Source organism: Pogoniulus pusillus, chromosome 34, assembly GCF_015220805.1.
Source record: "Pogoniulus pusillus isolate bPogPus1 chromosome 34, bPogPus1.pri, whole genome shotgun sequence".
Taxonomy (NCBI): Eukaryota; Metazoa; Chordata; class Aves; order Piciformes; family Lybiidae; genus Pogoniulus; species Pogoniulus pusillus.
In genome coordinates this window covers 8,101,595-8,118,581 of record NC_087297.1, presented here as the reverse complement: position 1 = coordinate 8,118,581, position 16,987 = coordinate 8,101,595, and the positions used below count along the sequence as shown (strand labels likewise).

Genomic DNA, 16,987 nt, shown 5'->3' with positions numbered 1-16,987 from the left:
CCCTGGGCAGCCCATTCCAATGCCAATCACTCTCTCTGCCAACAACTTCCTCCTTACATCCACCCTAGACCTCCCCTGACACATTTTGACACTGTGTCCCCTTGTTCTGTTGCTGGTTGCCTGGCAGCAGAGCCCAACCCCACCTGGCTACAGCCTCCCTGCAGGTAGTTGTAGCCAGCAATGAGCTCTGCCCTGAGCCTCCTCTGCTGCAGGCTGCACACCCCCAGCTCCCTCAGCCTCTCCTCACAGGGCTGTGCTCCAGGCCCCTCAGCAGCTTTGTCGCCCTCCTGTGGACACCTTCCAGTACTGCAACATCTCTCTTGAATTGAGGAGCCCAGAACTGGACACAGCACTCAAGGTGTGGCCTGACCAGTGCTGAGTACAGAATAACCTCCCTTGTCCTGCTGACCACACTGCTCCTGAGCCAGGCCAGGATGCCATTTTGTCTCCTGGCCACCTGGGCACACTGCTGGCTCATGTTCAGCTCCTCTCTACCAGTACTCCCAGGTCTCTCTCTGCTTGGCTGCTCTCTGCCATTCTGTCCCCAGCCTGTAGTGCTGCTTGGGGTTGTTGTGTCCAGAGTGTAGAACTCTGCACTTGGCCTTGTTCAGTCTCATCCCATTAGCCTCTGCTCACCCATCCAGCCTGGCAAGGTCCCTCTGCAGTGCCCTCCTGCCCTCCAGTAGATCCACACCTGCTCCTAGCTTGGTGTCATCTGCAAACTTACTGACGCTGGACTCAATCCCCTGCTCCAGATCATCAATAAAGATATTAAACAGGATCAGGCCCATCACTGATCCTTGGAGGACACCAGTAGTGACTGGCTGCAGCTGTAGCCTGCTGGTGCAGCATGATCTCTGGGCTGTCTTCTGTCTCACATCCAGCTGAGTGGCAAGTGCTATCTATTACATCTCCTGAAGTCTATTCATGTCAGGATTCTATGGGGATAGTCCTTCACCTGGCATACAAGAACCCAGCTGCTGCTTTCCCTTGCAGGTGGGCTGCATTCTGAACGGCGTGCTAGATCAGAGCTTCAGGGAGCGAGCTGTGCGCAAGCAGCAGGGGGTGAGGCTGGTTACAGCTGTGCTGAGAAACTGGGAGAAACTCCACAGCTGGTGGGCCAGAGGTGCAGCTCCCGAGAGCAAAATCGCAGTCTTGACCCTGCTGGCCAAAGTCCTCCAGGTATGCTTGTGTTGCAAATCCAGGCAGCTTTTCTAGCCTGCTCTTGTTTTAAAGCTGTGCTGTCTCCTCCTAATGAGCTCTCTTAGGGGAAAAAAAAACAGCTCCCTTTTTCTTTTACCTCCTCTTGCAGTTTAGCTGCCTCTTCCTTTGGGAGAATTAGTACAAGTGCAGAGACTAAACTTTGAAAGTAAGCAGCCCTGATACTACTCTTTGTCATGTTGACATCCAGGAAGCCACAATGGAGGGGTCCCACTCATCCACATAGTGGATACACCCATCTGCATATCCACAGACTGCAGAAAGAGCTTTATTTTAAAGACACACACAGTATCACACAGTATCACCAAGGTTGGAAGAGACCTCATAGATCATCAAGTCCAACCCTTTACCACAGAGCTCAAGGCCAGACCATGGCACCAAGTGCCACGTCCAGTCCTGCCTTGAACAGCTCCAGGGACGGCGACTCCACCACCTCCCCGGGCAGCCCATTCCAGTGTCCAATGACTCTCAGTGAAGAACTTTCTCCTCACCTCAAGCCTAAATTTCCCCTGGTGCAGCCTGAGGCTGTGTCCTCTTGTTCTGGTGCTGGCCACCTGAGAGAAGAGAGCAACCTCCTCCTGGCTACAACCTCCCCTCAGGTAGTTGTAGACAGCAATAAGGTCACCCCTGAGCCTCCTCTTTTCCAGGCTAAACAATCCCAGCTCCCTCAGCAGACCTTTAATTTCTGTTGCATTGGGGTTTTGCTCTTTTCGTTTCTCCTTTCTCTGTGTTGTAAGCATAATGGATCTCCTTTTAGAGTCATAGAATCATAGAATCAGCCAGGTTGGAAGAGACCTCCAAGATCATCCAGTCCAAACTAAATGTTGTCCTCCCACGGGGACTTGCAGTATTGGGGGTTTTCAGGAACTTGTAAAAGTAGCTGTATGCCAAAATGTATGAAGTTCACTTACTGAAAGTGAGTTTAATTCTTTTTTTTATGACTAATTATTTTTAACTTGAATAATTTCAAAGGTGTGTGCAGACAATGTCTGCTGTATTGACTAGTAGTGAAGTGACCAGGTGGAAATCTGGCTTTGAGAGGGAGCCTAATATATTGTTGGACTGGAAAATATCTAACACTGGGGCTTTGTTTTGTGCTGTGTGGGAGGCTCTAGAGTTTCTTTTGATAGTCCTTTTTAAACCAAAAGTGTATTTTAGGAACTAATTCTATAACAAGTGGCTTTATTTGTTTTTTAGTTGTTCATTAATACAATGAGCTCTATTTAAAACCAAACAAACTGACATCCTTTTTTGATCTCCTCTGTCATTCCAGATAGACTCTTCGGTTTCTTTTGACACCAATCACGAAGCATTTACAGCTGTTTTCAATACCTATACCAGTCTACTTATTGATCAAAATTTAGGCTTGAATCTTAAGGTAAATTGCTCCCCTCAGTGGCTTCCCTGCCCTCATCATGTTAAAATGTTAATAATTAATCACATTCTCTGTTATTTGGCTTAAATTTTACCTTAGTGTGTTAAATAATATGGATTTAAAGAAACCCTTATGGGTTTTATTTTGCTTTCAGCATCCTAAAAATCCTAAATCATCCTTTTTGTACTCCACTATCACAGAAGTCTATGCCTTGGTTTTAGGTGCTCCTTTTTTTTTCTCATAGATGAATAATCTGTTAATAATTATGTTAATAATTCATTACATTCTCTATTATTTGGCTTAAATTTTACCTTAGTTTGTTAAATAATATGGATTAAAAAAAACCCTTATGGGTTTTATTCTGCTTTCAGCATCCTCAAACTCCTAAATCATCCTTTTTGTTCTCCACTATCACAGATGTCCATGTCTTGGTTTTAGGTGCTCCTTTATTTTTAACTCCAGATGAATAATCTGTTAATAATTATGGTAATAATTCATTACATTCTCTGTTATTTGGCTTAAATTTTACCTTATTTTGTCAAATAATATGGATTAAAAAAACCCTTATGGGGTTTATTCTGCTGTCAGCATCCTAAAAATCCTAAATCTTCCATTTTGTACTCTACTGTTGCAGATGTCCATGTCTGGTTTTAGGTGCTCCTTTATTTTTAACCCCAGATGAATAATCTGGTAATAATTATGTTAATAATTCATTACATTCTCTGTTATTTGGCTTAAATTTTAACTTAGTGTGTTAAATAATATGGATTAAAAAAACCCTTATGGGTTTTATTCTGCTCTCAGCATCCTAAAAATCCTAAATCATCCTTTTTATTCTCCACTATCACAGATGTCCATATCTTGGTTTTAGGTGCTCCTTTTTTTAGCCCTGATGAAAAGCACATCATTTGTAGGGGGAAAAAACTACTGCACTTGCAGAGTGTTTAGAAATGTGAAGTACTGTTTTGAGAAATGACATCCTACCAGGCCTTTAGCAAGGAGTAGCACTTCCCACTGGTTAAATGATGGAAATCTGCCCTGCTGTCCAGACTCTGGAATCTCCTTCTCTGGATATTTTCCAAACCCACCTGGGTGTGTTCCTATGGGGCTCGCCCTAGGTAATCCTGCTTTGGCATGAGGGTTGGACTCTGTAAGACCCTTCCAACCCCTAAAATTCTGTCATTCTGTGATTTTATTGTCATTGTTTAGAAGCGGGAGACCAGTACTAATGGATTGACTGCTATATGTGATTCAGTCAGGAGAGGGAGGCAGAGTACTGCATACTGAAAGTGGGAGTGGTAAAAGATGCTGGAGCATGAGGTTTGAACTGGAAGATTAAAAGTGCTGTCTATACTTAATGAAACAGCTTTGCATAGACACTACTCTGCCAGCCCACTTGTAGCTAGACAGAGTTCAGAAGAAATTAGCTCTCTCAGGCAGTGCACTATAGCAGTGGCTCATGTGAGAATGGATGCTTGCTTAAAAGAATGAGGAGGTTTCCCCATAGCCATGTCAGCCATGAGATATTAATTAGCTTTTAACTCTCACTCAGCAGTGACCAGAGCTGTCTTCTGAAGCTGAAAGGTGAGCAGCTACATAACATCTTTGTCAGAACACTGAGCTGTTGAATCAGTAGCTACAGCCACTGCTGCTGTTTTGTGATCCTGTTCAGCTTGCTTCATAGGCAGAGAATAATCATTTTTTTTTCATACTGCAAAACTGCATTTTTTAAACTGTTTTTCTTCTCCTCAGGGCCAAGCACTGATAATTCTCCCATTCTTCACTAATTTGACTGGAGAAAAGCTTAGTGACCTTAAGAATGCTCTTGATAAACTTGTAGCTTTCAATTTCCCCATGAGGTCTGACGAGTTTCCCAAAGGAACCTTGAAGCACAATAACTATGTAGACTGCACTAAAAAGGTCAGTATTTTTAACAAACATGTAACTAGAAGCCCAAGTAAACTGTGTCTAAAACCAGTGTTTTACAGGCTCTGGCATTAGAGAGGGAGAGACTCTCAGTTCACATAAGGAAATCAGCTTTTCTATGTCTGTTATGTCTTTATCCAGAAGTTTAATATACAGATACACATTAAATAAACATATCCTTCTGTGCAGCTGCTTCTGATCATAATGAAAAATAATTACATGGAGTGGATTCATTTGATCCAGTGTGGCTCCTTATGTTATGCATTACTTCTTTTCCAGTTTTTAGAGGCTTTAGAATTGTCTCAGAGTCCCATGTTGTTGCAGCTGATGACAGAAGTCCTCTGTAGGGATCACAGACACTTCATGGAGGACTTATTTCAAGCCAGCTTCAAAAGAATTGCCAGAAGGTGAGTTTAGTCTATTGGATTTTTGCTCTTGTTCTCATTGAATTTTTGTTGAAGGAAATGTGCTTCCTGTATTATGTTGTCCTTGTGGTGGTTTACACCATAAAGCTGTACATAATAGCAAAGACAAAAACAAAATCTGAACTAAAACGTTTCCAAAATGTTTCTAAAGTGTGAACATATGGCACCAGCATCCAGATGACATTTCCAGTGCCTGGGGAGATTTTGCAAAGCCTTTTGTGAATTAGCTTGTTCTGACAGAGTTCAGTTGAGGATGGTGCCATTGGTTGCACCTCTATTTGCCACCCCTGTATAACCACACAACGTCGATAACACTGAAGCTGACAGCAGATTCCTTTGTTCAACCCCTTTGAAAATACAGCAGCACTTTTATTTCATTCAGTGATTCCAGGTGGTAACTTTAGGCACAACCACACTGTCCACAGAAAGGACTTCAGTCTCTTCTAAACTAACTATCAGCACTGAAGCTGATAGCAGATTCCTTCATTCAACCCCTTTGAAAACACAGCAGCACTTTTACTTAATTCAGTGTTTCCAGGTGGTAAGTTTAGGCACAGCTACACTGTCCACAGAAAGGACTTCAGTCTCTTCTAAACTAACTATCAGCACTGAAACTGATAGCAGATTCCTTCATTCAACCCCTTTGAAAACACAGCAGCACTTTTATTTCATTCAGTGATTCCAGGTGGTAAATTTAGGCACAACCACACTGTCCACAGAAAAGGACTTCAGTCTCTTCTAAACCAACCATTCTAATTCATGGTGGACTACTCAGTAGTGACTATTTTGGAGCTTCTGGTTTCCTGGGCAGTTACCTTATGCTCAAATCTCATTTTTGAATTTTCAACTTTTATTACTCAGAACAAGTAGTCTAGCAGTGGAACATTTGATAAGTCACAGAAGGACCTGAAATCAGCAAAGTCTCTTTTCCCCCTCCTTTCTAGTCTAGCAGTGGAACATTTGATAAGTCACAGAAGGACCTGAAATCAGCAAAGTCTCTTTTCCCCCTCCTTTCTTATTTGCTTCTATCCTTCACATGTGCCAGAAAAATATTCCTTTTTCAGGTTGTTCAGTGAAAAAGAGCTGAGAAAGCTAATGATGGCTTTTCAATTATGCTAACGAAGATGTACAAACAAGTTTACTTCTATTGCAGAGTAAGAAGCTGAGATTTTTCCTTGGAGAGCTCCACAATAAGTGCCAATTCAACCTGATCTTGCATGCCTTTCAGGATGATAACCCGGGAGGGTATAAACGCAGACAATAGGCGTTTTAAATGCCACAGGGGTTTGAAACATGAATGGAGTCTGGTAAAAGAGTGCTCATCTTGAGATTTCCATCTTTCTTAGGAGCACCACTGACAAGCAAGTGATACTGTTGGACACTGTTCACAAAATGTTCCAGAGTGAAGACCTTCTTTCAAACACTACTCGTCAAGCATTTATGGATCGCTCCCTCCTCACTCTCTTGTGGCACAGCAGCGTGGATGCGCTGAGAGAATTCTTTGTCAAGGTTATAGTACAGGCTATGGATGTTCTTAATGCCAGGTTTACAAAGGTATGAATCCCTCTTTTTTGTTTTTCTTTTTGACTGGGGAAGGTGTAGTAAAATGGTGATCTTAGTGTGTATATTTTGCTTAGCTGTGAGTGAAGCCCTAATTGAAACCATTTGCTTTCCAGTTTTCCATATCTGGGAGCAGAAGTCTGTGCCAATTACATAGTCATACTATTGCTGAGAAACTTTCCTCTGTTCCCCAACAGACTCTTCCTTTGAAGTTAATGTATTTTCAGATACCTACTGTGTACAGAAACTGAAGTTAGAATGTTATCTGTATATATCTAAAGGGAGCTGAAGTTCTGTCAGAAGCAAAAACCCATTCTAGCTTTGAAATATAAAAGCTATATAAAATTGTAGCCTGTAATGAAAACTCTCAAGTTAAGTACCTTACTTCTAGAGAAATACATTGCAAACATCCCTCAGCCAAGGGATTAGGAGCACAAATCTTTCTTTCCAGCCTGTCCTCCAGTTTAAAGTTGACTTGCATACAGTGATTTTGTTGTCAGTGGAGGTCTCTAATCTTGCTGTAGTTCTTCACTCCCATAGCTTTGCTGATGCAGTTCTCCAAAGGCAGCAGGACAAACAACATACTGAAATTATCCAAATTTAGTCAGAGTTAGTAAAAACAAAATGGTAAGGCCAAGATGTACATAGTCACCCTTGTTGCTGGAAATGTTGACACCAAAGTGAGGTGCATGAAGAAGCTCATGGGTGATACCCGGTATGGGGGCAGGTTTGCTTACAGGAGTCATGACACTGAGCTGCTACTGCGTCTTTTGCTTATTTTACTCTATTACAACTAGAATGATTTAGGCCAACTGCAAGTAGGACAGCTCACCTGATGAAAAGCAGATCAACATAGTCTCAATATATTACACAAGAACTCAGAATCTGCCAATCTTTTGTTATCATCTCCTCTTTTTCTCTGATTTAGAAAGTGGAAGTAAGCTGCAGGTTGTTTAGTATAAACTTAGAGTAATCATGGAGCTGCTTAGCAAAGGCAGGATCCAGGAAACCTTTCTGAGGTTTGACTTGTTTGTTTCCAGTCCAATGAACATGCTTTTGATACACAAGTCACCAAGAAAATGGGGTATTACAAGCTGCTGGAAGTGATGTATGTGCGCCTTTTGAAGGAGGACGTTTACTCCAAGGACTCTAAAATCAACCAAGCTTACCGTGGCTCCAGCAGTGTAGAAGGAAATGAACTTACCAAGACACTAATAAAGTAAGGCTGGGTGGTTTTTTTTGTTTCCTTTTAATTTCTAATGGGATTCTGGGCAGATGCAGTTCTAAAGCCTGCCATACAATGCAGAAGATTGAATTGCTCAAGGATAAATGTAATCTGTGGTGTAGCTTTTGATTTTAAATGGAAGACACAGTACTGAGTTTGCATTGATGGAATCATCTCTAGTGTAGACTGCAGGCCTATGTCAGGATAATTTTAGCCTCCTGATTTTGCCTCTTCTTTTCCTATTTGTTAAGCTTATGCTTTTATGTGTGCTTTTCTATATGATTCTCTTTAACTTGTGTGTTCACAATTTCAGCTTCATCGTACTTAGACTATTATGTAGAGTGTGTTATCAGATAGATATATGATTGATGAGAAGATGGGATGGATTTTCATCTACATCCCATGATACAACAGCACACCCAGCAGATCTGACTTGGTTTAATCACCACTGCAGATGGACTCAAAAGATTCACACTGAATATATATATATGCTAATTGATGTTGTTTGTTTAATGGTCTGTAAAAAAAACCCAAACCATAAGACACTTGAACTGCTGATCCTTTTGGTTTGTTCTAATTTTAGTTTACAATACTATGTCCCATGAGGACTTTAAAGAATTTCTTGGCTATAATTTGCAAATCTGTAAGTGGTTGTCAGCAGAAGACTTAAAATGATTGCATCTCAGCTGGTTTTCTCTGGCTAACCTATAGAATAGCTTAGCATGCCTGTCCATTTATTGATAGAGATTTATATGTGCACTGAAACATGACTTCATCTCATCTGAAAATGGACTGTCCTCTTGTTGCTGACATTAAGGACACTTGGAGAAGTTGACTTTGTCATTGCTGAGTAGTTCTATTTAAGCACAATCTACTCGTGGAGAACTTGAACGTGTCTGAGGCAGCTTCGTGTTGATACTCATATAATAATAAAGATCTCTTGAAATGTGTTGATTTATTGGTCTCTGACTGGGGCCTTCCTTCAGCTTCTTGAGAAAAGAGTTCTGATGGTGTTTTCTTGCCTGTTTGTATTTTAAGGTCATGCTATGATGCATTTACAGAAAACATGGCAGGGGAGAGTCAGCTGTTGGAGAAGAGGAGGCAGTATCACTGTGCAGCCTATAATTGTGCCATTGCTGTCATCAGTTGTGTCTTCACTGAGAGTAAATTTTACCAAGGCTTTCTTTTTACAGAAAAGTCAGAAAAGGTGAGAAGCTGATGTTGCTTTTAGGCTTTCAGAGCAGTGCTTTTACCTGATTGTAATAAATCAAAGAATGAAACCTGGATGACATGGAATTATATAAACAAACTACTCAGGCAGTAGGAGGAGTCATAGCTGACTTCCTTGCATCATAGAATCATACAATTTGGGTTGGAAGGCACCTTAAAGATCATCCAATTCCAAGGCCCCTGCCATGGGGTAAGGTGGGTTTGAATCATAGAATGATTTAGGTTGGAAGGGAGCTCAAAGTTCAGTTCCAACCTCCCACCGTAGGCAGGGACACCTCCCACTATCCCAGGTCGCTGATGACCTCATCCAACCTGGCCTTGAACACCCCCAAGGAGGGGGCATCCACAGCCTCCCTGGGCAGCCTGTTCCAGTGTCTCTCCACCCTCACCACTGTAAAGAATTTCTTTCATCCTTCATCTTTTCATCCTTTCTTGCATCCTTCCTGGAATTTGAGCTGCTGACAAAGGTTTTACCATCTGGTTGGGAATGGGTGAAGTAATGATGCATTTACCCTTCTTTCCTTCCATTCTCAATCAGTTTTCAAAAATAGGAGTTAAAAACTCTATTAAAATAGTTTACATTCTGCAGTGCTTGGCACACACCCTCTTTAGAGAGCACCTTGTCTGTGCTGTGAGTTTGTGAGCAGTTGCATAGCAAGGTTTTCTTAGTATCCAGGAAAGAAAACATGCCATGCTGTCTGCTTTGTGCATGGTTGGGCTTTAAGAATCATAGAATCAACCATGTTGGAAGAGACCTCCAAGATCATCCAGTCCAACCTATCCCCCAGCCCTAGCCAGTCAACCAGACCATGGCACTAAGTGCCTCATCCAGGCTTTTCTTGGACACCTCCAGGGACGGTGCCTCCACCACCTCCCTGGGCAGCCCATTCCAATGGGATATCACTCTCTCTGTGAAGAACTTACTTCAGGGCAATTGTTATTGTGTGCAGCATTGTAATTTGGTATTTCCAAACGTGCTTTGGTTTGCAGAACTTGCTGATTTTTGAGAATCTGATAGACCTGAAGCGTCAGTACACATTTCCTGTGGAAATTGAGGTGAGTGGAATTTTCTGGGCTCCAGCGTTCTTCGGTAAGGCACGAAAGGGCTTCTACACTGGAATCATTGTGGACCAGATCAGTCCTCACATACAAAGATAGAGACTTCTTTAATGAAGAAAAAAAATGCTTTAAGGTATAACTTTCTAAGGAAAACCCAGACTGGAAATGCAGAACACACCTGCAGTGCACATGTATTTAATACACTGTAGCACACTTATTCTGGCAGCGAATGGCTGCAGGAGTAAGTAATTGAGCTGTTGTTCTGTAGCATTCATTATAATAACTTACAACAGGGAATCTGCAGTCATGGTAAGTGTTTTTTTGGGAGCAGTTCTGCAAATAGAGAATTCTAAGTAAACTGTCAAAGGTTTACAAGATTATTGTTTCTTTATTATTGTTTCTTGCTGTTTAGGTGCCTCTGGAAAGGAAGAAGCGGTACATTGCTATTAGAAAAGAGGCCAGGGATGCAGGAGATAGCAACCAGGGTATGGAAGTCACTTGTGGATGTGAAAAATAAAAAGCCTTCTTACCTTTCATACACTGTTCACTGATGTTTTGTTAATTGGCTTCTACAGAAGCAGGAACAAATAAAAACATTCAGTGTATTTCATCTAACAACCAAACACTCACCCTTTAGTTTTAGTGCCAAAATCAAAAAGCTTGTTTCTTGTAATTGCCTTTGATTAATGGTCTGTTCTTTTTCCTGTTTAGATGAACCCAAGTATTTAGCTTCTGCATCATACATGATGGATAGCAGCTTGAGTGAGGAAATGAGTCAGTTTGATTTTTCTACTGGAGTCCAAGGCTTTTCTTACAGCTCCCAGGATATTACAGGCAGCAGTGCTCGTTTCAGGAGAAAGGTAATTTAGTGGTTTCAGTGTTCTGAGGAGGAAGAGTTTGATGCTTTCTAGCAATTGTTTGTATTCATTTGGATTGAGAAATTTCTAGTCTCCTGTATTTGTTCTACTTGACTGAGAATGGATTCCTCCAGAATATGAACAGTCCTCTGAACATGAGCCAGCAGTGTGCCCAGGTGGGCAGGAGACAAAATGGCATCCTGGCCTGGCTCAGGAAGAGTGTGGTCAGCAGGACAAGGGAGGTTATTCTGCCTCTGTACTCAAGACTGTTCAGGCCACACCTTGAGTGCTGTGTCCAGTTCTGGGCTCCTCAATTCAAGAGAGATGTTGCAGTACTGGAAGGTGTCCACAGGAGGGCGACAAAGCTGCTGAGGGCCTGTAGCACAGCCCATTGAGGAGAGGCTGAGGGAGCTGGGGGTGTGCAGCCTGCAGCAGAGGAGGCTCAGGGCAGAGCTCATTGCTGGCTACAACTACCTGAAGGGAGGCTGTAGCCAGGTGGAGTTGGGCTCTTCTCCCAAGCAAGCAGCAATAGAACAAGGGAACACAGTCCCAAGCTGTGCAGGGGGAGATGTAGGATGGATGTCAGGAGGAAGTTCTTAATGCAGAGAGAGTGATTGGCATTGGAATGGGCTGCCCAGGGAGGTGGTGGAGTTACCATCCCTGGCAGTGTTCAAGCAAAGACTGGATGAAGCACTTTATTCTCTCTTGTGGCACCTTGTATTTAACTTTCTCTTGGGAGAACAGTGTTTAATGGCTCTCATGACTTGAAGCTGTGTTCCTTCTGCAGTTGAGAGATCTCATCAACAGCAATACTGATGGCACAGAAAGAAAGCTTTTAAAAGTGTCACAGACACTAGAAGACAAAACCTGTTGAAATATCTGTTAACATTGGTAAAGATAAACTATTTACATGTTTTGGAGCAGGGAAGCACTTTAACTGCCCTCAAGTCAGCCAGGAGTAAATTTTTTATCTGCTTTGTGTACTGAAGTTGTAGCTTCTGCCTTGAAACATTTTTTTGTGTAGCAAAAGAGAGAGCAGCTGTGGTTGCTTAGTCAGTGTGAGGCAATACATCCATAAAAACAGGGCTTTCCCCTTTGGAAAGTGTTAACACCTTGCATCAGCTATGGAATGAAATAATTCCTGCAAGGTACAGCTGGCTCTTCCTGCTTCCAGCAGTTGCAACACCTACCCTGCCAGGTAGCAAAGTCAGAGTAACATGCAGCTGACATCTGCAGGCACAGAAAGTAAAAGCTGTGCACAGCTGGTCTGTGCATTTGGGAGGTGTCTGAACAGGGCAGTGGATGTGTTCCTCGTTGCACATGCTGAGCGTTCCAGTCCAGCCTGCAAAGGCAGCTGAGATCAGGGTGACTCAGGGTGGTGGAAAGATTTGAAAGGAAATACAGTGTGGTTATTAATAAGAGGGACACTTCTGTTCTTGCAGGAGCCCACAGAGTACATGGGTTTAAATGATGAGATGGAACTGGAAATGGACGAGCTCAACCAACATGAATGTATGGCCTCTATGACCACTCTGATTAAACATATGCAGAGGAACCAGATCACACCCAAAGTGGAGGAGGCCAGTATTAACCAACAAGTTGGCATTGTTTTGCTAATTATATCAAGGGGGGTCATGATTGCATCCCTTCATTTGTTAATTAGCTATATTTTAATGAGACCTATGTGGCTGTAGCTGAGGGCTTTTGGGCTCACTAAGCCTGTCTGGACCAAGAAGTGAGTTAATTTTCACTCATCTCTTTAATTTCAGGGAACAGTTCCAGTAGATCTTCCTCTCTGGATGAAATTCCTGCATGGCAAATTAGGAAACCCATCAGTACCACTAAATATTCGCCTCTTCATAGCAAAACTTATTGTTAATACTGAGGATGTGAGTGACTTTTTGGTCATATTTTTCCTGTTAACAGAGTGTGTTATCAACTATGTAACTCTGGTAGGGTAAAATATTTCATCAGCTGAGTCTTGCAGGGTGTTCAGATTGTTTGCCATGATACAAGGGAGCCTAAAATTCCAGATGCTGCCAGTGTTTTGCATGCAGTATGAATACTTCCTCTCCCAAACTCTACTCCTGTAAGTAGAGGATGTCCACAGTATGTCTTCTGTAAACTAGAAGCAATTCATTGGTACTGGGCACAAGAGGTGTGGCTGATTGTCTGCCATCCTTCTAGGAGAAAATACAGTGTTTTTTTAATGGTCACAGATGAGTTGTATGGAAATTCTTAGAGGTAACTGATGTTCTGTTTGCTGAAAGATCTTAAGATAGCATAATGTGTCTGTGCCTGGGAAGACATCTCTGCTGTGAGGGTAAGCTGAGGGAGCTTGTTCAGCCTAGAGAAGTGAGGACATGGGGAATCTTAGGGCTGCCTTCCCATACCTGAAGGGAGACTACAAGAAGGCTGGAGAGGGACTTTTCATAAGGGTGTCTAGAGACAGGACAAGGGGGAATGATTTTAAGCTGGGGGAGAGTAGGTTTAGACTGGATCTTAGGAAGTTCTTCAGTATGAGGGTGGAGATACACTGGAATGGGCTGCCCAGGGAGGTTATGAATGCCTTCTCTCCCAGGGGTGTTCAGGCTGGATGAAGCCTTGAGAAGCTAAATCTAGTTGAGAGGTATCCCTGCCCATGGTGTGAATGCCCATGGTTGGAGAGGATGATCTTTTGAGGTCTCTTCCAGCCTAAGCCATTCTATGCTTCTTGGGTGAAAAATTCTCATCCTATTTCATACACTGATTTTAAAGGATAATATTTCTGCCAGAAATATTGCAAATCCAGAATAAAAAAAGGCTGAATTTCTCAACTAATTAAAAAAGCTCTGTAGCTACTTAATGCTGCCTTCTCAGCAAAGCTGTCTGAAGTGAAAGTGATGATGAATGGCACATTCTTTCCTGTCCTTTATGGACATGAGAGCTGTACTATGTGGGCCCTAGTGAAACGATTTGATGTGTGTTAAAGATTTCTAAGCAGAAGTGAGAGATGTCATTATGGATACTCTTTATTTTAAAGCCATTTTAACATTTTGGCATTGTTGCTTCAGAGGTTAAGCAGAGCTTGGTTTAGTAGTCTTAGCTGTAGTGATTCTGGAATAAGAGGTCAGTGAATAGTTGTGTGATTTGTACTTGGTTACTGATTCTCCTGTTTTTCCATAGGTTTTCAGACCTTATGCAAAGCAGTGGCTTGGTCCTTTGCTGCAGCTTGTTGTTTCTGGGAATAATGGAGGAGAAGGGATTCATTACATGGTAGTGGAAGTAGTAGTTACTGTTCTTTCCTGGACAAGTGTAAGCACTCCCCAGGTAAGGAAATGTAAAACTCATTTTTATTGTTATTGTGACTGTTTGGTAAGGAATGAGTGAGTTTGTTATTATGCACTTAAGATTTTTTCTACATCAGCCCACTCTTTCTTTTAGATGCTAACTTCAAAACCAGCTTAGTTACTTGCTTTCATAACAGCAGTACCAGCTTGCTTATTCTAGCTTATTATTCTAGTGTGAGGTGTCCCTGTCCATGGCAGGGGGGTTGGAACTAAATGACCCCAGTGGTCCCTTCCAACCCTATGATTCTGTTTATTTGCTTTCATACAATATATGCCTTCATCTTGGAGTCACTGTGCTTATTTTTGCTCCTATTTGTTGCAGGGGAGTATTAAAGATGAGATTTTAGCTAACAGGTTGCTTGAATTCTTGATGAAGAATGCCTTTCACCAAAAAAGAGCTGTGTTCAGGCACAATCTGGAAATCATAAAGACAGTTATAGAGTGTTGGAAGAACTGTCTCTCCATACCTTACAGGTAAGTGTTTAGGCAGTTGCTTTCTTGTAGCACTAGTTCAAGAATATAAATGAACATTGTCAGAGGAGGTGAAAAGGTGAACTCAGCTGCAGTAATAAACTTCTAGTCCCTAGCACTGACGGTAGAGCTTCAGAACTGGAGCAAGTCCAGAGAAGGGCCACGAAGATGCTCAGAGGGCTGGAGCACCTCTGCTGTGAGGACAGGCTGCAACAGCTGGGGCTTTTCAGCCTGGAGAGGAGAAGGCTTCAAGGAGACCTTGGTGTGGCCTTCCAGTATCTGAAGGGGGCCTACAGGAAGGCTGGGGAGGGACTATTGACAAGGTCTGGTAATAACAGAATGAGGAATAATGGGTTTAAACTGGCAGAAGGGAGATTCAAACTAGATGTTAGGAAAGAGTTCTTTACAGTGAGGGTGGTGAGACACTGGCACAGGTTGCCCAGGGAGGTTGTGGCTGCTCCCTCCCTGGAGGTGTTCAAGGCCAGGTTGAATGAGGTCCTGAGTGACCTGTTCTAGTGGGAGGTGTCCCTGCCTGTGGCAGGGGATTGGAACTAGCTGAGCTTTGAGGTCCCTTCCAACCTAAACTACTCTAGGATTCTATGATTCTATGAACTGAACTCTCCAAGTGCTATAATTTAATTTGCAAAACAACAAGGAGGGAAACAGGGACAAAGTGTAGAACATTGCAACAGGAAAAAGAGAAGCAGGAGTAACCTCTGCAAAGATTTGTGTTTCACAGAATCATCAAATTGTCAGGGCTGGAAGAGACCTCAAGGATCTTCCAGTTTCACCCCTGCTGTCATGATCAGGGACTCCTCACACTAGATCAGGTTGCTCAGAGCCCCATGCAGCCTGGCATTAAAGACCTCCAGGGGTGAGGCTTCTACCAACTCCCTGAGCATTCCAAATTTCATTTGAAATGTTGAGTATTATCAGTGCACACCAGTGCAGGCTTACTAATGAGACTTCTGCAGTCCACCATGCTCTTCAACTTGTTACAGGCAATCTGTGTGGGCCTACAACCTTTAAGTGTGCTTGTTTTGGGAAGATTTCTTCCTTGAAGCTAAGTGTTACTTTCTGAATATATGCTTCCCACTGGTTTGGATGGGAGTCTGTGTGCAAAAATCCATCCTACTGGTTTTGGTGGGGCTGTATGTGTGTATATATCTCTCTGTACACCTCGAATTAGTGATTTACATTGTGTGTATCCTGTGATTTTTCTCATGCATGTAACTCCTTTTTATGGCTTTTTTATCTAACAGTTTAATATTTGAAAAGTTTTCCAGTGGAGACCCTGATACAAAAGACAATTCAGTGGGAATTCAGCTGCTGGGAATTGTTCTAGCTAACAATTTGCCTCCCTTTGACCCAAAGTGTGAAATAGAACGTGTCAGGTGAGAAATGCAGCTTTTTGGTAGTTGATTTTGATTAAAAGCTTAAGACAAAAAAACCCTAAAAGTCTAACTTCTGAACGTGCAATCTGGGAGCTGGTTGCTCATTTATTGGATTAATTTGTCCCATCACCCCTTTGCTATTGTCTGTCAGCTGTAATGCTGTTCCAGCTGCAAACTGCAGGCCACATTTACTTGGGAAAGCAACCAGCAGGATGTAAGCTTCTTTACAGTAGGCCCTAGGGTTGCAGTTTTCATGGACATTAACAGTCAGGAATTGACAAAGCAGGGATTTGAGACACTGCAGGGGGAACATCCATGTTGTGCTGTATTCATTCACAGCTCATCTAAAAGCAGTCATTATTCCCCTAGGCAGCTCAGGTGAGGGGTATTTGTTTCAGTTTAAAACTGGATGCTGGAATGGTGGTTTACAGCAGGTCTGCCTTTTGTGTTAGGTATTTTCAGGCTCTGATCAGCAACATGGGCTTGTTAAAGTATAAAGAAGTTTATGCAGCTGCAGCAGAAGTGTTGGGACTTGCTCTTCATTACATTGCTGGGAGAGAAAATGTAAGTGATCTGTATTGTGCACTTCACCCTTCCTTAATTCTTAATTCTGTGTACCTCTTCTGTATGACCACTCAGTTTTTCTATGACTGCTCAGTTCAGCTGCTAAAAGGGAGTGTGTTTAAGAGTCTGCAGCCATTGTTCAACAGATGGAATAAAAAGTTTAAACTGTTAAGAGGAAAAGAATTTGAGGGCAGACTAAGTGCAGAGGTTTTGCCCTGCTGATTTGGAGCTGACAGTGAGTAGTCCCTTTCTGAGGCTTTGGTCAGCTTTTGCCAACCAGCCACACTGGGATGGTGCATTGCAAGTTGGGATTTTTAAAGATAAAGTGGTAAATTGTAAGTTGGGAGTTTT

General features: G+C 42.5%; 1 protein-coding gene across 2 annotated transcripts in view; it reads left to right on the top strand.

Moving 5' to 3' along the window:
* The window catches only part of PRKDC (protein kinase, DNA-activated, catalytic subunit), an 89,227-nt gene that overhangs the window by 33,859 nt on the left and 38,381 nt on the right, over positions 1 to 16,987 (top strand). For both annotated transcript variants that reach the window (XM_064170811.1, XM_064170810.1), the window contains 16 exons: positions 997 to 1,182; positions 2,495 to 2,599; positions 4,349 to 4,516; positions 4,802 to 4,929; positions 6,294 to 6,501; positions 7,548 to 7,726; positions 8,771 to 8,939; positions 9,953 to 10,018; positions 10,434 to 10,506; positions 10,733 to 10,881; positions 12,321 to 12,458; positions 12,648 to 12,767; positions 14,044 to 14,187; positions 14,530 to 14,681; positions 15,941 to 16,072; positions 16,525 to 16,636. In XM_064170811.1, coding sequence (XP_064026881.1) covers positions 997 to 1,182; positions 2,495 to 2,599; positions 4,349 to 4,516; positions 4,802 to 4,929; positions 6,294 to 6,501; positions 7,548 to 7,726; positions 8,771 to 8,939; positions 9,953 to 10,018; positions 10,434 to 10,506; positions 10,733 to 10,881; positions 12,321 to 12,458; positions 12,648 to 12,767; positions 14,044 to 14,187; positions 14,530 to 14,681; positions 15,941 to 16,072; positions 16,525 to 16,636 — 2,229 coding nt within the window. The remainder of the gene's footprint in view (positions 1 to 996; positions 1,183 to 2,494; positions 2,600 to 4,348; positions 4,517 to 4,801; positions 4,930 to 6,293; positions 6,502 to 7,547; positions 7,727 to 8,770; positions 8,940 to 9,952; positions 10,019 to 10,433; positions 10,507 to 10,732; positions 10,882 to 12,320; positions 12,459 to 12,647; positions 12,768 to 14,043; positions 14,188 to 14,529; positions 14,682 to 15,940; positions 16,073 to 16,524; positions 16,637 to 16,987) is intronic.